This window comes from Acyrthosiphon pisum, chromosome A1, assembly GCF_005508785.2.
Source record: "Acyrthosiphon pisum isolate AL4f chromosome A1, pea_aphid_22Mar2018_4r6ur, whole genome shotgun sequence".
NCBI classification, from domain to species: domain Eukaryota; kingdom Metazoa; phylum Arthropoda; class Insecta; order Hemiptera; family Aphididae; genus Acyrthosiphon; species Acyrthosiphon pisum.
The window spans coordinates 116,442,625-116,469,741 of NC_042494.1; the positions used below are offsets into that span (position 1 = coordinate 116,442,625).

General features: G+C 27.0%; 1 protein-coding gene across 3 annotated transcripts in view; it reads left to right on the forward strand.

Moving 5' to 3' along the window:
* LOC100161363 (V-type proton ATPase 116 kDa subunit a) overlaps positions 1-24,578 on the forward strand; it is a 77,588-nt gene extending 53,010 nt beyond the window's left edge. The window contains exons 3-19 of one of the 3 annotated variants that reach the window (XM_029488099.1): positions 6,781-6,963; positions 7,032-7,160; positions 8,528-8,548; positions 8,920-9,020; positions 11,769-11,895; positions 14,793-14,969; positions 15,049-15,261; positions 15,333-15,483; positions 15,543-15,682; positions 17,867-18,103; positions 18,185-18,294; positions 18,367-18,491; positions 18,555-18,670; positions 18,740-18,850; positions 21,310-21,520; positions 22,596-22,767; positions 23,150-24,578. In XM_029488099.1, the coding sequence (XP_029343959.1) occupies positions 6,781-6,963; positions 7,032-7,160; positions 8,528-8,548; positions 8,920-9,020; positions 11,769-11,895; positions 14,793-14,969; positions 15,049-15,261; positions 15,333-15,483; positions 15,543-15,682; positions 17,867-18,103; positions 18,185-18,294; positions 18,367-18,491; positions 18,555-18,670; positions 18,740-18,850; positions 21,310-21,520; positions 22,596-22,767; positions 23,150-23,249 (2,424 nt within the window). In that variant the 3' untranslated portion in view covers positions 23,250-24,578. Of the gene's footprint in view, positions 1-6,780; positions 6,964-7,031; positions 7,161-8,527; positions 8,549-8,901; positions 9,021-11,768; positions 11,896-14,792; positions 14,970-15,048; positions 15,262-15,332; positions 15,484-15,542; positions 15,683-17,866; positions 18,104-18,184; positions 18,295-18,366; positions 18,492-18,554; positions 18,671-18,739; positions 18,851-21,309; positions 21,521-22,595; positions 22,768-23,149 lie in introns of all 3 variants that reach the window. The other 2 variants (XM_029488101.1, XM_029488100.1) reach the window with 2 other exon arrangements.
* The last annotated feature ends 2,539 nt before the right edge of the window (positions 24,579-27,117 follow it).

Below are 27,117 nucleotides of genomic sequence, written 5' to 3' on the forward strand. Positions count from 1 at the left end.
AAATCTAATCAATTAATTAAACATAACATTTATTTTCTTGTTATTTATTTTTGTTTTTTAACTACTTTTTAATTACCCTGTATTTTTTTTTCGTTAATCATATTCTATTTTGTCTGCAAAAAACCCATAGTAAATACTAAATTTTTTGGAGTTATACGAGATTTACATTTAAAAATATTAATTTTTGATAAAAAATAATTACTTTTTCAAATTAATAAAAATAATTTGCACATTTCTGGTTTAATTGTGTATGTTGGTAGATAGAACACTTAAATAGCTTTAAGATAAAAAAAAAAATACGTCAAAGTGTTGAATAGTTTTGAAGATACATAATAAAATGTGTGATAGGTTTGGTTTTGATAAAGAAAAAATTTAACTACCCATAACTTAAAAAATAAAAAAGTTAAACCCACTCTTCAAGGCAGGGGTGTCCAACCCGCGGTCCGCGTGCCGCATGCGGCCCGTGGTAGTTTTTAATGCAGCCCTCACTTCAATTTAAAACACAATAATTAATTGTATATAATATATTAATATTGCGAGAAAAAAATTATTTTAAAAATATAAAACTACAAAATATTAAACATCAAAGAAAGATAAACTTTGTTAGTGTTTTATCTTTATTGGCTTCATGTTGATAATTCTGCTTATTATTCGCTATAGTAATTAAAATTATAAAAAAAAATGTATTGTTGTATTAATGTATAATAGAATATAATTTAATCATTCAATCTGAATCCATATTTTTATTAGAGAGTATGTGGCCTACAACAACTTCTACCCATATTATGTAGCCCAGTCTTCACAAAAGGTTGGAAACCCCGGCTTTAAAGGGTATTTCTTCATCATCATTTTGGGTATACTTTCATGTGACGTCGGCCGGTCACTTCCCCTTGAAACACATTGTATAAATTATATAATACATTATAATATTTTAGGTAATGTACTATTGTAGTATTGTACAATAGTATACTTACATACTAAATTTAAAAATGTGTTTTTAATTTATAAGTTTTAGTTTCTGCACAAAGCAAATGTGTTAAATTTTTATTTACTCTTATGTGGGTAAATAAGAAACGAACATCATTAATTATTTATTAAAAAATTAACAGAATAAATAGATTGAGCCCTACAATTTAAATTATTATACACAATGCTCGATTTTAGTGGTCGAAGTAGTTATCTTTTTACATGTCACGATCATTGACCATTGTTCACAATCGCTATACAAGCAGCTTATAATGATTGAGGAACCCTGTTTACATTTTGTAAAAAAATTGTTATAAATCTAAAAAAAATTCGAACATTTTGAATGTCTATAAATATCTAAAGAAATGCCAATATTACCGGTCCATGACGTTATAAGATGCGGGTTGACGGCCACGGAAGGGACTAATTAAGGGCTTAAGCCTCCCCCTCCCGGAATATTAAGTTGAAAATGGACACGAATGGACTTGAAAAAATTACAATCCGGTAACATTAAAATACATATGACATAAGAAATAAAACATATAGCCATAAACAAACAACAAATATATATATATATATATTTTAAGCAAAAGTTTAAATTGACAACAAGGAATACAAAAGGTAATATTATAACTTGATTATTAGTGATAATTAGTTGTCCCATTTTTTACACTGTATTTAGCCAATTTTGTAGCCAATTGTTGTACTTCTTGTACTTTTGCCTTCCACCCAAAAAAAAAAAATTAAGCCCTGGATCCGACACTGCGTACATGTAGGTACAATCAAAAAAAATAATATCAAATAATTCAGAAATCAGAATGACGTTTTTTTTGCGTGTAACCCTAAGATCATATACTATGGATGGAGCCATCTCTGAATTAGGTGCTCGATATGCGCATGCGCAACGTGACTTCTCGTATATTTATCCGCAGATACCTATTGTACCTATGGATAATTAGGCGAGGAGTTGCATCGCGCTTGTGCACATCGATCACCTAATTCAGAGACCCGTCGCTACATCGGCAACAAAATCATACCCTAGTATGATCTAAGGTCTAACCTGACATTATTAGGTATTAATATTATTATTATTCGTTTTATTATACCTTATAAGCATGAACTATATTTAAGTTCGCTAATTTTATCAGACATAAGATGCATTGTTAAGTTAAATGTTGGATAAAATTTTAATAATAAGAGAGAAAAATAAGAGAACAACTTAGTAATTAATAGCTTTTTTTTTCTTTTTTTTTTTTTTTTGAAAAACATGAATATGTACAATTTGTAATATACAATACAATAAGTAATAGGGGGTACAGTTTACAAGACGGGATGGCATGAAAGATTATTGGACCCCCCCCCCAATTACCGTATTTAAAAATTTTAAGCAGGTTTTTTTTTATTTTTTTAATGTTAAGGAGGTCTCTGGGCCAATTTCGTTTGAGACGGCGAGGTGGGTTATTAGGAAGAGTAAGAGCGGAGAGGTTTGAAATTAGAGTATTTGAGTGATTGAAAGTGTTTTTTTGGAATGATTTATGGTAGTGGGCGGCAAGTGCAGTGTGAATAGTTGGGATTTTGAGGTCAGAGTGGAGGGATAGATTACTGACGTACTAGGGGGCTTTTGTAATGAGGCGAAGGCAAATTGACTGAAATGATTGAAACATTTTTATATTTGATATTTTGGCCGTACCCCAAAGCTGAATACCGTAGGTCATTGATGGTCGAATAATTTGTTTGTAAATTAAAAGTTTGGTGTTGAGTGGAAGATTTGATTTGAGGAGGTGTCTAAGTTTATGGAGTTTGAGGTTAAGAGATTTTCTCTTAGTTTTTATATGAGTGACCTAAGTAAGTTTTTTGTCAAGGTGGATTCCAAGATAACGAGTTGCTTCTTTAGGGGAAATCATGTCATCATTAAGAGTCATGGGGTGGCAGAGGCCTGGTCGTAGAGAGAAAGTTGTATGTGTTGATTTGTTAGGATTAATTTTTATTCTCCACGGGTTGAACCAGTTTTGAAGTTCATTAGGGTGTGTTTGGAGTGCTTCGGAGGCTCTGGTTAGATCGACATTTATTGAAATAATGGCTGTATCATCAGCGAAGGTGGCAAGAGTGGTGTTTTCAAAGTGTAGAATATCGGATGTATAAATGTTGAAGAGTGTTGGAGCTAATGAATAGCTTATAAATATTTTGTATTATTTATAAACAGATACAAACTATTATAGTTTTATGGTTGGAAATTAAAAATTTTAAGAGATAAAATCTATAAAATATTAGTTATGAATTATAATTATGAGGCATTTCTCAGGTCTCGTACATTTTAGATTCCCAGTGGAGCGATGAATGTATTGATTTTACAATTATGTGTGTTTTTTTTGACATTTTATGTCTTTGTTTTGGCACATACAATCGAAAAACGTTGCGTTACATAAAGCGTTACGTTACATATTACCACGGCAACCATTTATATATTATTTTGAGATTTCCGTAGGTGTGTGTCTCCGTACTACCATGGCAACCAATTATATATTATTATTTTGAAATTTCCGATGGAATGTTTTGTATATAAATGGTTGCAATGGTGATATGTAAAACATATTATTCATATAGAGTTGGCAATTTTAATGGGCAACGAATTGAACGGGATCAGATATTTTTATCTATATAGGTAGATAAATTATACCTCTGAGCAGAAGATAGGCTAATTTAAAAAGGGAGAGGACCAAAGACCAACCAAAGTATCGATACTTTACTAGTGTCGGTAGTATCGGAACGTCCCTATGTTTAGACTCTTCAGTAGGTAGATTACCTAGGTATGTTTTACATATGATAGCAAGGACAGCAAAGACATAAAATGTGGTACTTCATCGCAGACTTGTATGCAATATGTATATGATTTTTTTTGTTTGTGTGTTCACACCTCACGATAAGTAGTCGAAATAATGATTTGATTTTCAACTTCAGTATTTTGTCCAACGGGAAAGTGAATCTAGTTGGTGTATTGGAAGATCAAAGCTTAAAATTCCTAGAAGTTTTTAAAAGTGCCGGGAAAAACAAAAAAAATTAAGCAAAAACGGGAATTTTTGCGCAAAATGTTGGTAAAACTCTATATAAAAATTACGATATGGATACAAGACATTTTCACTAAATATCTATTTTAGAATTGTCTATACACCAATACACCATACGTTTTTAACAATATTTTGACTTGTTTTAAGCTGTTTAGTTTAAGGACATTTTCTATTTCCAATTATTTTGGTTTTTTTTTTCTATAAATGTCTATACAATTTTATTCGTTGGGTCAAAAAGCTTGAAAACTTAATGCAAGGCTCCTTATTTATTGTTACAATGGCAGTTGAAAAATATTAAAAATACATTGGCACAGTTTTTTTTCTTAATAGCATATATAGATGACAAAATATGTAAAAATCACGAAAATTATAGAAATTATAAAAATAAAAAATTTCTTTTAAAATTTAATACAAAATTCTTCATAAGTATGTCTATGTTCATTACAAATGTCTACCGGAAAGTCAAATTAAATTTTTATGAGCGTTTGAAGGTCAAATTATTACAACATTGGATATTCACTCGTTTTCTCATGAACCGATTTTATTATTTTGATGTAATTTAAAAATGAATAACTATATATAGATACTTGAAATTAATAACACATGTTTATTTTATCAATTCCTATATTTGATAAAATGTTCAAAATATTTTAACTTGTTTGAGCTGGTTAGGCCATTACAGACATTTTCAATTTTCATTTTTTTTAGTTTTTTTTCTATAAATGTCTATAACATTCTATTTTTTGGGTGAAAAAGCTTGAAAATCTATTACAAGGCTCCTGTTACATTTTCACAATATCAGTTAAAAAATATTATAATACATATAGGAACAAATTTTTGTATAAGCATTTAAAGTCCAAATGTTGACACCATTTATAAATGATTTTGTAGTTAAAAATGTATAAAATGTTCAACTTTTATAGCTAAGGATTGAAAATTTAAAACAAGGTTCCACGTAAATAGATAAATAAATTACATTATCCACAATAATATTATCAAATATACTTGGGTAATATATCACAGACTGACAGATCATCTTCACTCAAAATCATTTTTGTTTACAATGATATTATATCGTTGAATTAAAATTTAACACCATCCATTACAGTGACTCACTTGTAACTGACTGTACAGCAGAGCGACACTCACTTTCCCACCTTTTTTTAAATTGTATTTTGGCTTGTTTTATACTATATATTTTATTAGTTATTACATTTTTAAGACTTCAAAATTACAACACTTATTGGTAAGTTTAAATAACATTTAACACTTGATAGTGATATGGAACATTTCAAATGTATTAGGAGTAGTATAATTTTTAAATTTGAGTTTATTAACACATTTTATTTTTGTTTTTTATGATCATTGTATCACTGTATCAGACATATATTTATATGAATTAATATTTAAGTCTGGTCTAGGTAATAAATATTACTGTATATATTAATTTATAGCTAATTGAAGTTGTTAACTTAACATCTAAATCTAAGCTTGCATTAATTAACCAGTTGACTCGAGGATAATTAAAAATAACAAAGCCTGACCCATGAGTTCTAAAAATGTTATAGTTTTTACATCAGTATTATTAATTATTATAAAATGACAATAGAATATAAAATAAAATATAATTTAAGATTTATAATTTATTTATAATGTTTGGGCATACAATAACATTAAACATCAAAATTTTATAATTTTAATACTTGAAAATGTAAAAATAATATTTTCTTTTTAAATTTATACCCTGCTAATTATCCTATATAAGCAATGCACACAGTGTAGCTATAAACTATATGATGTAAACAATAATTAATTTAAACTAGCTGATCCCGTGCACTTTGTTGCCCTTTAAGTGTACCAACTCTATATGACTCAAACTTTGTTCAATTTGTTATTTAATATTCGGTGTATGGTGTTCAAAATTTATCTTAACTTTTCCGTTGCCTGGATTAAAATTCTGATTCGCAGCACTATATTATCATGTAGGCAATCTACCTGCGGAAGATCGCGGACCCCGTTCTGTTTGTACATAACTGTATGATGTACCTAACTATAAAGTATTAAAGTTATACCGAGTTTGTCATATTCCACCTAACCCAACCTATGGTGGACTAATATAATAAATTAATACAAAATCCTAACCTAACCTAACCGTACTAAAATCCGATGAATAAAAAAAAACCAAATTTAATTATTTTTAAATAAGCTTGTCTTCTTTCCAGAAGTCTAATCTATACACAAACATTCATATATGAATATATATCAGTATAAGTATATATATATATTATACTGACAAAAAATAATAATGCAAATCAACAAAAATGCCTGATTAACCAATAGCAACCAATATATTATAATAGACTGTTGCGCCACTGTTGTATTTTTTACATCCAGATTTCCTACTTTTCCGGTGGTTTTTCCCAAAAAAAATTTTCGTAAAACCTTTCTCCTGGCAATTACGAACATCTTAAAAAAAATTTGAGCTAAATCGGACCAGCCGTTTTCGATTGATGAGATAACGACAATTTTTCACGCTCCATTTTTATATATGTATAGATTTCAGATATTCCTTTAAAATCTGTTTTTGTTACTTATCTTTATTGTAAGTGAAAATATGTTTGAACTTTGTACTTAATATTAAACTAAAAACACCTACCTATATAATACTATTATAGGTCCTTTTATTGTATAAATAATTCTTATTAAATTATAATATCAGTAATAAATGATTTATAATTTTATTCTACAGTTAAATAGCGAAATGAACGTCTTCCAGCGAAAATTTGTCAGTGAAGTACGACGCTGTGATGAACTAGAACGTAAATTGCGCTATATTCAAGCTGAAGTGCACAAAGACCACGTGCATGTTCCTGTACCCGAAAGCAGCGTTTTCCCATTCGCTCCTAATCCGAGGGAAATTATTAACCTAGAGGTGAACATATTTTTATTTGTTGTACTTACTTACATTTATATAACACAAATACATTTTTTTTATTTTAGTCACAATTAGAACGCACAGAGAGCGAAATATTAGAGCTTAGCCATAACGCCGTTAATCTAAAGTCTAACTACCTCGAGCTCACAGAACTTAGGCATGTTCTTGAAAAAACACATGCATTTTTTGAAGAGGTAACTATAATAATTTTAAATTTAACAAAATTATATTTTAAAAAAAATGAATGTATTTATTTATGTATATTATAAATTGGCTTATAGAAACTAAAAGCCAATTAATTCAACCTAGCAGTCATAAATATTAAGTCGTTGGAGTAATTATTTTTTTACTTTTTATTATTGTTGATCTTATAATTATTTATTTTGATTCCAACAATAGTATAATAAGATACATTTAATATAAATGTTCATCTAACGTTTTTCTTTATATACCTAAAAAGTATCACTTAAAATAAAAAAGACACTCATTTTTAATAATAAATATTATATAATGTAAATTTTCACATTAAAGTTTAATTTTTAATTTCATATTAATGCACTATATTGTTAGGTCTAAAGCAATTACTTTTATAATCAGACTAAACTTACACTTTTATAAACTAAATAGTTAGGTACCAATTAATTATTATTATTTATTAAATATGGTTACACTTAGTAAGTTACAATGTTACGTACATTAGTATTGTGACTGTTAAACACCTACTACATAATTAATTATATAGTGTAATTTCATTAATCTAAATGTTTACTTAATATCTAATATGATTAAATATTTGAATACTAGTATATATTATACATTTATTATAACTATATTCATTCTATAGAGTATAGATATGCATATACAATTATATTGATTCAAGATTGATTTGTAAAAAAAAAAATGTCATTGTGTATTTACTATGTATGTTATTTAGTCAAATTTGGTACACAAACATTACCATAAATCTAACTAACAATCAATTTATAACACTTATTTAGCCAATAATAATGAACTATACTATACAAGTCTATATATACATTAAATGCATTATATCAAATTACTACTGAACTTCTATTTATAAAAATAAACAATTAACTATACCTAAAACAACGAGAACATAATATAATAATTTATAAATATTTAAAGTGAATAAATAAAACAATTTCATTAAGTTTTATTCTACAGGTAGCTACTTTTAAAACAACATATGACATAAAGCTTAAAATTCTTACCTATATAATTGAAATCCTTATAATATTCAAACGTATTACACATTTATGGTTACAACTTAAAACACTATATAAGAGTAAAAGTGAATTTTCATAAATTACCAAAATATTTAATATAATTTTATTGTTTTTGAAAAAGTATAAATTATTATATTCTAAATAAAAAATAAATATAAATTATATTTGATAGCTTTATTTTTAAATAATAAAAATTGTTATAAAATTGAACTCCTGCCATACAATAATGGTTAAATCATACCAAATAAGGTAAACACTTTTTCTCAAATGTCTCTAACTAGAAATATTGTTTTTTTTCTTGTTCATCCATTGAGCTTGATATGGATTTCTTAGACGTAAGTAATTTTGGGTTTAGCTTTATTGCATGTTATTAGGTCTTGATATATTTTAAAGCTGTTAGAAAACATATAGTTTAAACAATTAAAAAATGCTTATATTTTGCTATTAAACATCAAAAATATTTTGTGTACCAAATTTGAATTGAACACAGTTTAATTCATTGTTTTTTAGTTCGTACATATAATCTATTGTCATATTATATAATAATTGTTTTCCTTATTTTATTTCAGTGAAATAGAAGGCATTTAAACTGCTTTATTTAGTTTTAATTAAATGTTTATTAGCATATAGATTTGATACATTAGTGTTTGAAGTAGACATAGATTTTCTTTTCTTATTTGTCCTTTAGAGTTTCTCTTTTCAACAGCAAGACGGTGCTAGTGCATCAGGCACGGATTCTCTGACAAAGGCTCTAATCAGCGACGAAGCTCTAAATAGTCAGTCTCAAGTCACTCGGGGCCGTCTTGGGTATGTAGTAAATTAAATTTTTTTTTTCATAATCAAAAACACAATTTTACCAATGTCTAATTACTTATGGGATAAAAGTAAGTTTAATGTTTAACAATCAAATGCTTTATACATTTTTACAAATAAAATGTCAATAAGCTTTGAAGGTTGAGCTATTATTCATCATTGTCATTATTTTATCAAAAGCATCATGTCCAAATTGAATATTTCATGGTTTTTAACCAATGTCTCGAATATTACCGTGATGTGTGTCGCCAAAAAATTGTTTATTTATATTATGCCTGTTCAAAACTTAAAATATATATATATGATATTACTATAGCATTATGACGTTATGGTAAAAACTACAGATAAGAAAAACTATTGTGAATATGGTCTCATTTTCAATTTACATATAGGTTTAAATTGTTACTTTTTTAAAAATCCATTAATTAAGACGTGTGTTGCCATTTTTATAGATTTAAATTAGGTTATTGTTCTAGAAAAAATAAGTTGAGAAGTACTACCTTATACTATGTCTAAAATTAAGTTTTGCCATATTTCTCAGTCATAGTTCATATACAAAATAAATGATCCATTTAACTCCCACGTTTGCATTATTTCTATAATTTGATTATTGACACTATCAAAGTATCAATACATTTCCTGTGCGGTCTTTCCCTCTGTCTTTATTCTTCAATAGTTGGCTTGCCATACGTACCTAAAATGTTCCATTATTATGCTCCTTACAAATTTTATCAGATTTTTTCTTTTGTTATATTATTTGACTGGGAATTCAATATCTTTTCCTATATCTGTTCCTCGGATTGGACCAGTGGTGTATAACATAGATCCAAATGTTGTGCTGGCTTTAAATGCCCTAACTTTAAATGTTGATAGAAGGAAATAGGACATTTTGTAGGTCGGTATTATAATAATATTATCACCTTTTTGTGAGCTTCATGTGGCACATGTTAGGTAGGAACTGGGTCTCACATAGCTAATTTAAAAATGTTGATTTGTTCTTTTTGAAACAATATGTTAAGGAATAATATCTTGTGATAAATTTATAAATGCATTTAAATTATACATATAAATTGATTTAATAAGTTAAAAATTGAATAATCAAGCTGAGATTAAAGTAGGGTTAAAACTATTATTTTATTTAACAACACAATAAGTAAATATGATGAATGACGAATAAATAACATAAATATCAGTAAAACTTGACGATATAATAGAGTAAAATTATCATTACACTTAGAAATTATTTACTATTTTAATAGTAATACAATATTTATAATTATACCGCTTTAATTATTGGTATATTTGGTAATCTATATATATAAAAATGAATGTATGTGTGTCAGTGTGTGTGTCCATGTTACCATGGCAACCATTTATATATTATTTTGAGATTTTCGTTGGTGTGTATCTCCGTATTACCATGGCAACCAAAATTATATTTCATTTTGAAATTTCCGATAGAAATGTTTTGTATATGAATGGTTGCCATGGTGATATGTAAAACATATTATTCATATAGAGTTGGCAATTTTGATGGGCAACGAAGTGAACGGGATCAGATATTTTTATACACATAGATAGATTATACCTCTGAGCAGAGGATAGACTAAATTAATAAGGGAGAGGACCAACCCCGGGAGGTGCATAAACAGGGATTTTGATATTTCATATGGAAATTTTTGTTTATAAATGGTTGCCGTAGGTTTTGAAGCTATTATAATAATAATTATTGGTTGCCGGGAAACGAAGTGCACGGAATCAGCAAGTATAATAATATTTATTGAAATAAAGACAATTTTAAAATAATAAGTATTAAGTAAATTATATTATACATTTTAAGTTAAGATGATGTCATTCTTGTGTCTTGCATATTATGTTGCATATGTCTTACTAACATACCAAATTTCTTAATAGCAAATTTTACATTCAAAAGAGTCCAATATACAGTAGAATTTTATTACCAATTATAAATGATTATATTAGGTTGTACTTCTTGTTCATTTTATTAATTTAAAATTAAATTGAGTCCAAATAGATATGTATTTTTTTGTATTCCAAAACATAAAATACTACATCTCATTTATACATAAGCTAATTTTCTTATATATGTTACTAGCTGATCCCATACACTTTGCTGCCTATTAAAAATGTCAACTCTATATGAATAATATGTTTTATTTTATAATATAATGGTTACCATAACAATAATTTTAAACCAATGGCAACCAATAATTATTATTATAATAGCTTCAAAACCTATAACAATCATTTATAAACAAAAATTTCGATCGGAAATCTCAAAATCCCGGTTTGAGCATCTCCCGAGGTTGGTCCTCTCCCTTTTCAAAATTAGCCTATCTTCTGCCCAGAGGTCTAATCTATCAATGTATATAAAAATATCTGACCCCTTGCACTTTGTTGCCCATTAAAATTGCCAACTCTATATGAATAATATGTTTTATATATCACCATGGCAACCATTTATATACAAAACATTCCATCAGAAATTTCAAAATAATATATAATTGGTTTCTATGGTAATATAGACACACACATAGACATCACTGACAGACATACATAATAAAATATAATAATAAAAATTAATATACCTACATTTCTCAAAAATGACTAACTTTTTTTTTAAGGAAGAAATCTTTTATGGACTGAAATATTAAACAATAAACATCTATTCTGAAATTATTTAAATAGGTATGTTTATTGTTCTTATTATTTTTACATTAGGTTTGTTGCCGGAGTCGTGCCCCGAGAACGAGTACCTGGTTTTGAGCGTATGTTATGGCGTATCAGCCGAGGAAATGTGTTTTTACGGAGGGCAGAACTTGAAGACTCGCTTGAAGACCCATCTACTGTAAGGATTTGATCTAATCTGAACATTTTCAGTTAATAAATGTGTAAATCATCTTATATCATAAAACACTCCGATTAATCACAAGTTCAATTTAATAACTGTTTCTATTAAGAAGACACCATACCAAATTGTACGTTCTGAATAATTAGTTTTTACATTTTGAAATGCTCATAACTCACTTTAAAATTAAAATCCATAAAAAAAACCTGTCATTAACTAAATAATATTCTTATTTCTAAATTTGCTAATAGGTCAATTCACTCTAAAATTAGACATAACAGAGTTAAATAAATTATTCAGAACGTACTATTCTATTTCCTATGTTATGCGTTAATAAAACAAAGACAATACATTAATATGTCCTCTTAATATTAAATCAACTAATATGTTAGTTAATCAATACTATTTTTAAAATATGAATTATTTTACTTTGTACCTCAAAAGGTATAGTTATTGTATAATTTATAATATCATATGTATTGTAACTATTGTACAGTACAATCTCGGTAATCCGACACATATCAGACCATGCTACTGCCGGATTAACAAAAACAACGGATTAACGGGGGTTCATATAAAAACGCATTTTTACTTATTGAATTTTACATTTTTACTAATACATATAAAAAATTAATTATTGTTATTATAATTATATATATATTTATATATATATATATTATTATTTATTATTTATTTATTGTAATTATTATAAAATATAAATACTAATACTTACATGGTTATATTTAATTAATATAAATTATAAATAATAAATTACGTTCTTGCAAAAACCATAAATACAAGGCATCTTCAACTTCAGAAAACTCAACAGTTTTTAATGTTTTGCGTATACTTTTCAAACTTTTGTTATTTTTGAAAAAAGACCTTATCTTTTCGCTATTTTTTCTTATATCATATATTGTAGCACGACCTACTCCAAATTCGTTTACCAGGTTTACCAACTTGTCACCATTTTCTATTTTATTTAAAATTTCTAGTTTTCAACTAAAGTTAAAGTAGTATGTTTTTGTTAACGTTTTATTGTTAACGATAGTAATTTTATATATAAATACATATTGGTAGGTACGTATAGGTAAAAATAGCCGGATTACTGGACATATCGATTATCGAATGGCCGGATAACCGAGATTGTACTTTATATACAATATTATGATTATTATAACAATTTCACTGTACCTATAAAAATAATTATTTAAGAAAAATGTAGGTATTTGTAAATAGCTTAATACTTTATTCAATCTTATACAATTTTACATTTTCCATAACAGGGTTAGCCATCATTCGTTTTTTTTTAAATCTACCGTTTATATACCTATAGGACCGGCGTCATACAATTTTAGACGGGGGTGAGATCAAGTATTTGCTGACTGAAATATAATTTATGCCGACCCGTAATTTCTTAAAACAAACTATGTGAACTACCTATCTATAAAAATTCCTGGTTTTTCTGTATAAAATAGATTATAATTATATCTGTATAATTTCTCTTGATAATTAAAATTTGATATATTATGTATTAAAAACATTATGCCACCATACCCCCATTGCCGCTGGCCCTGAATTTATATATTTTTAAGTTTTCATCACTAATATTAATAATAAACATACTTAGATTAAATATAAAATTAATCTAAAAATGAGTATTTCACATTAAATTTTCAAATAATTTCAAAATAAATTAACATTATAATAGCACTGTTGGCATAGAAGTTTATCAATGATCAGTTGATTATAATCTGGGGAATAGTTGCTATTACTTCTAATTGAAGAAATTACTCTAAATTATCATCGGAAAGTGTAGCTTAATATTCAGCTTTTATAATTGTCTTGTGAGAAAATGCCATTTCACACAAACTGGTTAATCCAAAATATGTTTGTAACTATATCTACTAAAATAATAAGGTCTAACTAAGTTCTACTTTGAAATTGTCTAAGATCGACTGTATAGCCACTCCTGATATATAGGAATTACAAGTTAGCATGAATAAAATGTAGTTTAATAACAGTATCTTAATACATAACCCTCCTAGTACATGCATCCACATTACAACTTTTATTTTTTTTTTAAGTCACACCTATATTTAATACAATAATTGGGTAAGATTTTGTTTTAAGCCATTTCAATTTAACCATCAATTTTTTATGGACTTGTTGACTTGTCTAACCTGCTCCCTGCTGGTTAGTCTCTAGATGTTATTACTCCACTAAATTTTTTAAGAAAACAAATATAAACAGTAGTCTATGCACATACTTTAGCTAAACATCTGGATTCAATAAATAAATTGTGGTTACATGTAATAATTTAACCGAGAAGAATTAAATGCAGAAACCAATGGGAATATTTATGACGTGCACTTGAATTAATTGTATTAACTTTGAGTGATTGGTTGAGTAATGTATATATTTTTTTTTAATAACTGTTTTCATTGTAATATCTTAATAAAGTATTTTATACTAATTAGTAATTATGAGTAAAATACATTTTAGTAAATTTTACAAAGAAAAAACAAAGATTTTTTTAAATGTATGCCATTTGGATTTCAACATTACAATAAATCAAAATACATATGTATATATATAATTGATTACATTTTAAATGACCCTTATTCAATCAATTAAAAGTTTTGTTAAAAAATGAAAAGTATAGATCTATAAATACTATCCAATTATAAGCGTTGTTATTTTTAAAAAAAATATGGATGGTACGGCGTTAAAAATTTAAATTGTTCCTATAAATATGTATTTGTCAAAAATTTCCTAATTCAATCCAACGCAATCCAGCCAAGAAATAAGATGATCCCTAAATCAATGTACACTATGTATTTTTGACGCCAAATAGCACATTATAAATAAATATTTATATCATATAATTAATTTAGGGAAACGAGATTTTCAAAACTGTGTTTGTTGCGTTCTTCCAAGGAGAGCAGCTCAAGTCACGGGTGAAAAAAGTTTGCTCTGGGTTCCATGCATCATTTTATAATTGCCCCAGTGCACATTCTGAAAGACAAGAGATGTTAAAGGGCGTTAAAACAAGACTAGAAGATTTGAATATGGTATTATTAAATATCATATAACCCCTTAAATACTGCTTATTGACTTGCCTAAGTTAATTTATCAATTATTTTCTTTCAGGTGCTTAATCAAACAAGAGACCATAGGCAACGTGTGTTGACAACTGTAACAAAAGATTTGCATAATTGGGGTGTTATGGTTCGCAAAATGAAAGCTATCTACCATACACTTAATTTATTCAACATGGACGTTACCAAAAAATGTTTGATTGGTGAATGTTGGATACCAATAAAAGACTTGGCATTTATCAGACATACATTGGCTGAAGGCAGTGTAAGATCATTAATTTATTATAAGTGTACTTATCAACTTGATGTATATTGGTTGCAATGTTTGTTATCTAGAAAGCTGTAGGCAGCTCAATACCTTCATTTTTAAACATAATCGACACTAATGAAAATCCTCCAACGTTCAATCGAACTAATAGGTTCACGCAGGGCTTCCAAAATTTGGTGGATTCATACAGCGTCTCTGGTTATCGAGAAGTTAATCCTGGTGAATTAAAACTGGTTAATTTATGTGTATATGTTATTAATATATTATTTTTTATTTAGCCTTATATACTATAATCACATTTCCGTTTCTTTTCGGTGTAATGTTTGGTGATGCTGGCCATGGAATAATTTTAACAGTATTTAGCGCATATATGGTCATATATGAACAACAATTGTCTAAAACGAAGTCTTCTAATGAAGTAAATATAAAAATATTTAGTATTATTTATGCTGTTTGTTGCACCATTGTAGCATGTATATAAAATATAAATACAAAGATCTACCTACTTGGGCTTCTTATTTAAGTTTCAAGTAAAATGTGAAAGTTATTATTTTCACTGCAATAAGATATTGTATGGTTATAAATAATACTATAATAATGGTAAATATACCTACTAATATTATTATTTGTGTAGATTGTTGACAATAAAATCTTGTATTTTAACTTCAAATTTGTTATTTTCTAAAATTTGAATTATTTTCATACCAATACCAATATTTTCTTTATTATTTTTATTGTAACATACTGTACCTATAAGATAATATAACATATATTAGTATTAAATAATATTTTTTATTAGTAAATTACGGATACACATTACTAGTTTTATAATTAAATTATTAAATTCATATAAAAGTATTTTTCACTAATAAAAATATAGTTATCGCCTATGAGTACCTAGTAAATAATATTCTAAATTACAAAAATTATTAATACCCATCATTTTCTATATACAATACTAATATGTTAGGCTATGTATAATAAGCTTTACAAATTTTAATTTTTGAATTATAGATAAAACCTTTTTTTATCAAATTCACAACCCTTTTTGTTTTGGTCTTAGTAAAATAAATAATCTTTCGCTTTAAATTCATTAGTACTTAATCGTTTTTTATAACAAAATAAACTTTTAATGTGTTTGATATATGTCATTTGACATATTATAGCTCAATGGCTATTTTTGTGTGCACTATTTCACACTTTATGCACTACTAAACTTCAAACTCTCATAAAATAATTTGTTTGACTTCCCAGTAAACTTTTTTTTTTGTTAAAGACAGAAAAACTTGTGTTAAATTTACAAATCTTAGATATAAACAAAAACATTTCTACAAATTTCTAACTGAAAATAGTTTGCAAATTTTGATGTTTTAATTTTAATACTTCAAATGCTCGTAAAACATTATTGTGGATAACTTTTTTATTTTGAATTTCCATTAACAACAACTTGTGAGGAACCTTGTATTAAATTGTCAAGTATTTTGACCAAGCAAAACATTTTTGAGTAAATGAGTGAAAATAACTAAAAAATCCAACATTTTTGATAATAATAGCTCAAAAAGTCATCAACAAGTTAAAGTTAATGGTTACATAATATCATCTAAATGCAATGTTACTTCTGGTGTCCCACAAGGTGGGCATTTATCCCCTTGGTTGTTTGTTATTAATATTCTTATTCGATATCTGTTCATGTTTCAAATCTTGTCAATTTAAACTCTGCTGATAACCTGAAACTGTATCATAATATAGCCTGTGTAAATGATTGTTCTACTCTTCATGAAGACCTAAATAGACTTCTTGACTGGTGTATTGTGAATAAATACAAAAGCTCAATGTCTCTAAATGTTCTAAAATTGCGTTTTGTCGTATGAAAAATAAAATCAACTTGAATTATTCAATTAGAATACATACAAGAAATTTGTAAGTGTCGATATTGTTAGTTAGATAGGCCATATGTTGGTGGTAACCTAACCTTACTCCAAGTTTAATATAAAGTGTGCAGTACAAAAAAAAAATTATATTTAAGCCTCTGAAGGTAGATAACTATAAAGTACCACAATAAAGAAAACATTAGATATGACTACCATTGATTACCCATCACTATCAAGGAATGGCTACTTACCAAAAGTACACAAAATAATAATAAAAATTCAACAAGTGTTAAAATTCAAATTTCTGCCAATAACTATCAAAGGTATGATATATTTTGATAAATTAATATAATAACTAACAAATGTCAATTCAGAAACAGGATAAATATACTAGAAGAAAATAATAATTAATACTTTCAGAATAAGATTGAACCACTCGGCCGACCAAAACATGTTTTTTCCGCGGTTTTTAACCTAACCTAACCTAGTTTTAGTGGTTATTACCTAGGTACCTACTTATTTAAATTACTCTTTTAGTAGGGGCGGTTTTTTTTTACCTTAAATAGTGTTTAAAATAATATGATGTTCAAAAATAAATATTATAATATTAATCATAGTAAAAGTAATTTAACGTATACACATGCACTTGTTATTAGTTTTATTGTTTGATATGGTTTAATTTATTGTATTAATCATACAATTTAGAACTATTTATTCTTTGTATTTATTAGATTTGGAACATATTTTTTGGCGGTCGCTACATAATCTTGCTCATGGGATTTTTTTCGATATACACTGGAATTATATATAATGATGTATTTTCAAAGTCCATAAATTTGTTTGGCTCCAGTTGGTCAATCAACGAAAGTCCAAATTATATCATTGGAAACAAAAGTATCACATTAGATCCTGCTACCGAAGATTATTCGCAGAAACCTTATCCACTCGGACTTGATCCAGTTTGGCAGGTAATTTAATCTTAAAACTATACTTTACAATATCATATCAATTATATCAATAACAATTTACAATAATATTGTGTTCTTCAGATCGCTGTTAATAAAATAATATTTCTTAACTCGTACAAAATGAAATTATCAATCATTTTTGGAGTCGTTCATATGATGTTTGGCGTTGTACTCAGTGTTGTCAATCATGTGTATGTATATTACAAACTATTTCTAATAGTTCAATATTATAAGTACTTTATCCATAACCATTTATTTTTCAGACATTTCAACAAAAAAATCAACATAATTTTACAATTCATACCTCAAATGTTATTTTTGGTATTGTTGTTTTTGTATATGGTGTCTTTAATGTTCATGAAGTGGATCTGGTATGGTCCTAAAAATCGTACGTGTATTTAAATATCATTGTTAACATAAATGTTGATTTTTAAAGTGTTAATTATTATAGCCTTAAAGACTAGCCCTAGATGTGCTCCATCCGTACTCATTATGTTTATTAATATGATGCTTTTCAAACACACGAAACCATTTGACGGATGTGACGAGTATATGTTTGAAGGACAAGTAAATAATTTCAATCTTAAAGAATGTTATTCATATTTTGTTCATACTTGACACTATTTTATATTTTAGGATCGCTTACAAAAGATCTTTGTTATGATCGCTATGCTATGTATCCCAGTAATGTTGTTCGGCAAACCATTGTACATAATTCTGTACGAAAGACGCCACAAGAAACATACGGTTTGTAATTTGTGTTAATGTGTTATAATTTTTTTTTTTTTTAAGTGCCCTGTGGCTTTATTATTTAAACGACTCTAAGGTCTTTATAAATATGTTTAACAATAATTATATATATATTTTACATACTAGATATTGATGATTAATAATACATATTACTCAACACGTTTATAAGATCACACTTCCAATGAATTGGCTCCTACCTTAATCTAAATTTTTCTTAAACTAAGTCGTATGGTTCAGACACTTAAGACATCTGATGTCGTTGACGTTGTCTAACACCATGGATCCAGGAGGGGAGGAGTATAATTCCTCATCAATAAACATGATTAGGTCTTCGTGTTTATTTAAAAGTTAATATAATATGCATAAATTGCGTTTATAAATTTTTTGCTCATAACTACAGACAGATAAGATTATTATCAACCCATATAAATGTATAATATATTAATAATAATATAAATAAAAAATTTATATTAATATAAGTCTTTATTGTGTATTTTGCGCGGTGACATGGTCCCCGGTAATCAGCTAATCGCTATTCGCTAATTTGGGTTTTATAGAACATATAATAACATGTTAAAAATATCATTCACAATGTTAATTAATATTTGATTACATGTATTCTATTATATTTCTTTTAATTTTGCTGTGGACATCTGGGCACGTACGTCAGTCGTCGACTAATTTTTAATGATATTATATCAAGATTTGGAAAAACAAATCAAAGGAGATTAAATTTTATCATTTAATTTTAAAAATTAAGAGGACCGCTACACCCGCATGTGTTGTCTTCGTCTTACAAATGTACATCACAAAAACTGTTTTGCGCAGGATAGAATCACTCAGGCTGTAGTGATAGTTAAGAAACCAAATTAATATTTTATATACAATATAGTTCAGAACATTATTTGGGAAATATAGTTTTCATTTTTTTGATATCACTTTTACGAAAAAAATTCCTAATGTTTCAAAATAAATTATTTTTGTGTTTTTCAAATTGAAATAACTTTTTTTGGTGTTTCCGATATCGAAAAAATAAGAATGATATTTCACTGCCAACGTTCTCCTTTTTATGTGGTGAAAATGTCGTTTCTTAGTTAGAACTGTATCCTTCTCGGTCCTACCCCGTGCAAAACGGTTTTTGCTATGTTTTCATTTGTAAGACGGTGGCAAGTAGACAACACTTGCAAGTTTGGTCCTCTTAACAATAATTAATTAAGGATTAATTTTAATTAATAATTTACTTTCATTATTTTTAAATTGTGTATTATCTATTTGTCCTTTCAAAAAAAATTACCACCTCCTTAATTTTAGTTCTAGATCCGCGCTTGTTGTCTAATAATTGGATGATTAATGAACTGACATGGTGATCTAGCCTCGTCTTGTGTTTGCGAGAGAACTTTTGGGTTTTGTCTACTATTGTAGATACCATCATATTATCACAATGGATTTCATTGTTCCTTTTTAACCGGTAGGCTGCTGTGATGATCAGAAGTGCGATGTTTTGACAGCGTTGTATTACATCGTTATTAGATTTACTGGTACAACGCCACAGTTAAATGCCACAAGTCCATATTTTTTTATAATAGCTACATATGTTAGACATTTGTTTTTTACTGTTAACTTGGAGCTGGATCTGACTAACCTACACATTTCTTCTTCATTTATACCAGACATAAATTAATTTAATTTCAAATAAAATAATAAATTACTACATTAAAAAAAATCTACTACACTACTACTAAGAATAGATGGTTGAAAATGTCTATATTATCAAACTAAATAATATATCATTATTTTCACATTAATAAACCATCGTACTGGTGGACAGTATACAAAAAAATCCTATTCAGTATTCTAGTACTAAATACTAAAAATAAACTTGGGTTAAAACAGTAAATATTATAACATGCATTAAAAATAGGTAACATACTAACATCATGAACCCAATTACCCAATACTTATGTATGTGTAACACTCACTTTTTTCGTTTCTAACACCTACTTTTATAGTTTGTTGAAACTGGTGTTCGTTGCCCGTTAGTATCTTAATTTCACCATTAGCCAAAATGTTAGCATTTGTTGCTCATGCCCCTCAGATTTTTCAAGTTATAGATAACTCTTCATTTTTTTAAACCTTTAACACCACATACCTACTGTTATTAGAAATGATTATGCATTTTTATAGAAGTTCTCAATACTTTTTCCGTCACTTTGGTTATTTTTTAGGAAGGCTTGAAATTTCTTTAGAGCTCCCAGTGATCATTTCAGGAATTTTAAGTTGTAATTCCTCATTATTTGATCGCAAGACTGCTACCATTTGTTCAAGGCAACATTGTTATTTTGTATTTATCAATTTCTGTCAAAATAACTAATACAATATTTTAAAATGTTATAACAGGCTGCAGTATGTGAAAATAATAATAATATATGTTATGGATTTATTTTAATAATATGTAGTCGGATAGCTGCGGAGAGTTGAACGGGAGCATCGAACTAAAAGAAACTGAATTGAGTGGCATGCTTAACAATGTTGCTGGTCACGAAGAGGAAGAACCGGCTTCAGAAATATTCATTCATCAGTCCATTGAAACCATCGAGTATGTGTTGAGCACAGTTTCCCATACAGCTTCGTATCTTAGGCTCTGGGCATTATCTCTAGCGCACGCACGTGAGTTCACGTTTATTGGTTCATAATTATCTGTAAACTGTTGTGGGGAAAAAAAGGGGAAGTTTATGATATGTCGAGATTTTGTCGGTGGTAATGACAAGTGATCTGATGGTGGTCTAAAACAGTGCTTCTCAACCTATGACTGGGGGGCTTTGAAATATTTATTTAATTTAAAATATTTTCGATTATTTAGTTATCATATAAATATAACATTATAACGTATACATTATATTATAACCGACCATATGATTAATCATTATTTATTACATCGGTAAAGTTTATCTTACATTAGAGTTATTAGGTTACTAATCAACATTATTACTGAATATTTTTGTATTGCTTTATAGTTATTATCAATTCTTTTTTTGTTTATATATGTTTTAAATTTTATACAACTATAAGATTGCATGTTTCAAAAATACATTAAAAAAAATTTATTTTCTTTACATTTTAATAATTTATTTGTGTGAAATAGTGTATGTAAATTTAGTATATCATTAAGAAAAAATAATTAATGATTCTGATTGAGGGGGGGCCTTGACAGTTTTATATTTAATTTAGGGGGCCCTATAACAAAAAAGGTTGAGAAGCTCTGGTCTAAGAGACAGAGTTATATAGATTTATGGTGATCCATTTAACAGTAGTTTTCTGAGTTGATTTTTAAAAAATATTTTTGTACAATTTAAAGTGGTAATAACAGTACTAAAAAGTCAGCATAGTGCTTTTTTTATAAATTTTCTTAATTTTAAAATATCAACCCGTTTTATTATGCAAGATATTTTTCCAAACATTCTTCCCATATGTTCTGTACTTTACTAATTACTTGCATAATAAAATGTATGGATAAAAAATAATCATGATAAAAAAAAAAGAAGTTGTAAAATTAGATCATTTTAAATCATGAAAATTGACTGAGAAGATAAGTTTAACAGGCTAAATGGGCCACCGCAGTGTATTGTATGTATACCGCTTACCATGAATATTATCATTATAATAATCATTACGGTACTTACCTAATACCTAGTACAGATATTCTATTAATGTACCCATAATTTAAATCCAATTTTAACCACAGAACTATCCGAAGTATTATGGAATATGGTTTTGAGATTGGGACTGACCAGCGAGACGCATTGGGGTGCTATCAAATTATATATAATGTTCGGCGTGTGGTCTTTGTTCACGCTGGCGATATTAGTCATGATGGAAGGCTTATCGGCATTCCTACATACGCTCCGATTGCATTGGTACGTATTTTTAATTTATAAACCAACTTTTTGACCATTTTGATTAAAAACTTTTCTGTCATTATTATTGTTATAAATTATCATGATTACCATCATTCCCATTTCTCATCATCTCAAAGATTCGAATACCATTACCATACCTACTACAGTTAGGTATAGGTTTATACTGTATACAGTCCATACAGATACATAATTGCTAATATATATCTTATCATTGCTTATATATTACCTATATTATGTTCTTCTTGTTCTAAACTATTGTTGTGATCCTTGTTTTCTTTGCATCTTCATTATTTCCTAATCTAACTTATAAAGTTATGAAAAATATTTATTATCCTATAAATATTATGATAAGTCATTATTTGTATATTATAATTATTAGGGTGGAATTCATGAGCAAGTTCTACGTTGGTAACGGACACGCATTCCAGCCATTTTGGTTCAAACATGTGCTTGAAAATGAAGAAGCTGTCGAGGACTGAAGTTTGCTTTTCATATACCTATTTATTTGTTTCACCCAAATACTTGAACTTCTTATTTATTTTATACCAGTTAGATTTTTAAATGTATAAAAATAATTTTAATTTTTTTGATTCGTTATTGTTATACATAATAATATGTTTATCATTGTTGAATACTACGTTGTATCAAATTTATTAAGGGTAGGCCTTCTCTCTATATTTATATACAAATATTGTATTTTTATTTTGCACTGCCACTAACTTACTGAAAAAACGCCTTTATTTGCTTATATACTGTGGCCATCATATTGCTATAACGATTTTAACATTTCTTATCGCGCATATCATAATATCACATTTTTATTATTCATGTCAAAAATTCAAGGTAGCTTATATATATATAAATAATTATATTTAAAACTGCTGCTATTCGTGTTTAAGTACTCGATACAGGTGGACTCTTGTATATCGCAGTTATTTTTCTCTTTAGTTTTTATTGTTGTACAGGGTCCTGACTTATGATACATCTTTATACGATAAAAACATGATAGGTAGGTGACTTTATATAATTTACCCTTCATGTTATTTTTGCTATCATACCAACACATCTTTTTTATGTATGGAAGAAAATGTTCTTGCATGGTGCATACTATAATTATTGATTCAATAGTGTAACATAGTTTGTGTATAATTCATAACAATATTTTATGATACACTTGTGAAAAATTTAAAATCTACTTGACAATCATGATCACGATTTTATTGTGTATATCTACCCAAACCCTGATATTCTAACATTTTACATTTTTGAAATAATATTCAGTGCCTTAATATATTGCTTCAAATATTTAAATTGTATATAATTATACCCATGTATACTGCGAGTGATTCACTAAACATGCTCAATACTTTTGTGATTAGATAATGGCATTTCTATTACCCCATCACTATTATTATATTATATTATATGTACTATATTATAGTGAGCGTGTTTAGTTAACCACATTGTGTATACAGGTATTACATTTATAATAATGTATATCGTTAATTTTTATTAATTCATTACATTCGATTAGTATTCTAAATTAAGATTAAGATAAATTTTGCCAATTACTTCATAGGTAATTACTATACTGAACATAAAATTTTTAGATTTAATTAAAATATTTTAATTTATTTTTGACAATCGAATTAATAGGACGTACTATTAGGTGCTTTTATATCGACCGTGTGTATCTAATAATTAGTTTCATAGGAAAGTAAATTATATATTTGTGTCTGACAATCCACTTTTAAAACTTCAAACATACCTAATCATGCATTTTCATAATATAATATATCGTACATATATTTTTTAATTTATCTTATTTTAAACATGCATACGAAGCAATACGTTTTAAAAATTATTATTATTGTTCATATATATTATACAGGTACATATATAAGTATAAAAATATCTATATTTTATAACAATTGCAACGATGGACTTAATAGAAAACCGAAAAAAAGGAATTATACATGCAAATGTTGAAAAAATTGTTTCTCTGTATTCTTTAATTTCGAAAATAATGAATTGTGGTTCATGGTGGTATGAAGCATACAATTCAAAACTTTATAGTGCTTACTACTCTGTGTCATTGTCTAATTTGTATAAACATCCCTTCTATATGTAGCTGTCCACTGTTGCTCAATTGTTTTTCTAGCAATAAAATTAATTATTAATTAATAATACATATTCTAAATATAGATTTTATCTTGTTTTTTTTTATACAAATTATATGTTAATTGTATATCGATTAAATATTATTATATATATATATATATTATTATATTATAAAACATTTATTTAGTTGAGTAGGATGATCTTATCTTACATAATGATAATAGTATAATTTAGAATTAGGTAATAAAGTTATTTGAACGTATATATTGTTATTTAAAACATAGCTATACAGACATTTACCGTCTATACCGTATAATATACCTAATGCTCAATAATTGGAATTAAGTTTTAGATAAATTCGAATTTAGATATATTTTAACGACATGAAAATATTAGATTTAGTTCATTTTTGTGTATATAAAAATACAATATAATATTATGATTATTCGGTAAACATAAAAATATTGTAATAACATATAGAATGTACCTTATACGAATCGTTTATAACAACAATATATTATAATATAATATTATCTTGTAAAGCTTATTTTTTTTTTTTGTGATTTGTAAAATTGGAAATGTAGAAATCATATTTGAATACTGAATAGTGATCAAGCAATAATATCACAAAAACGTATTAAATGTATTTTCTACGTGTAATACCTTTATGTCTTTTGAATGTCAAGTGGTTCAGCCACGTAGTCACATAACAGAACATTTTTTTTCTTGATTATATCAAAATTATTATTACTATAATTTATACCGTATCTCTTACCTATATAGATGTATAAAAATACACATTAGATACATCATAACGTGTTTTTCTTTAATTTTTACTTCCCACTTTCCAATCTGCCCAGTTGTATAATAATATTAATTATCATTATACTATTTTTATTATATTAAATAGAATGCCTACAATTAACCATTATTTTGTCTTACCTATACAGAAACCTGCTTAATATAAGACCATGTAGCACGTAAATGAATCTATAGTTTATAAAATATGTCTATTGTATTTATAATAATTATTATTATTATTATTATTATTATTATTATTATTATTATTATTATTATTATTATTATTTGATATATTTGTTGTTATGATACTTTAGTGGGACCAAAATAATATAAAATTCAGTACCTACTCGTTTATTGTTACCTTTTAGACCTAATCGTTTTTCTTTCTTTTTTTGTTTTGTATTGTGGCGAAATAGATATCTATATATAATATTAATATATTATGTTACAGTGTATCAATTTTTATGTGTATGATATGTAGAAATCTATTTTAACGCAGTACAGGCTAAATATTATATCTAGTAAATATGATAGTTGGCACGCATTTCGTCATATTGTTTTTATTGTAATAAACGACCGTTGTTATTTTACAAATTTGTTACTTTATGCTTAGAAAAATACGATATTAAATTGTTTTAGAATGTTTGATTCATTTTTAATATTCTGTTTTTGTTTTATTTACTGTATATATTCATATTATATATATTATATATATTTAAAACTTCAAAAACGAGAAACAAAAGACGTTGACTGAAGTATTAAATATTCGAATGTACGGCGCCATTCATATTGATATGTAGAATACGAATTTTAACTTGTAATTGCTCTATGTGACTAAAATTCTAATAAATATATTGCAAAAGTTGTTACAAAAATTTATTTTTATTTTTATTTACGTTGCATTGGAGAAGAATGCTTTGTTGTAATATTATGTGCTTTAAATCAGTTGTGGCTGCAGTATTCTGACCTAAGTCATACTATTTCCATTAAACTGATTTTCATTACTTATTTGATAATATTAATGACTCGTGAAAACTACTGCATAAAATCATTGAAATGTTTGGAATATTACAGTTTTTAATTTTATTTTGTATATAAATAATAATATGATTACGACATGTTGTGAAAATGGATGTACCTAGAATGAATGAAAAGAAATGGAAGGCCGAAGAATAGATGGGTAGATTAAAAAGATTTACATAACCGTATGTCAAAGTGCATGCATGAGAGGTAGGAGATCAAGCCTTATGAAGGTGTAGAACGAGGATGGCCATACCCTAAAATAGTTATAAGTGTAGTTATAAGAGGTTGAAATGGTGAAGATGGTTATTAAATGTATTACCTAGGGTTTATTATATATAAACATGATGATATTTTAAGCATAATCACCCTATTTTATCCTTATAATCTAGTTCTAATTTTTGG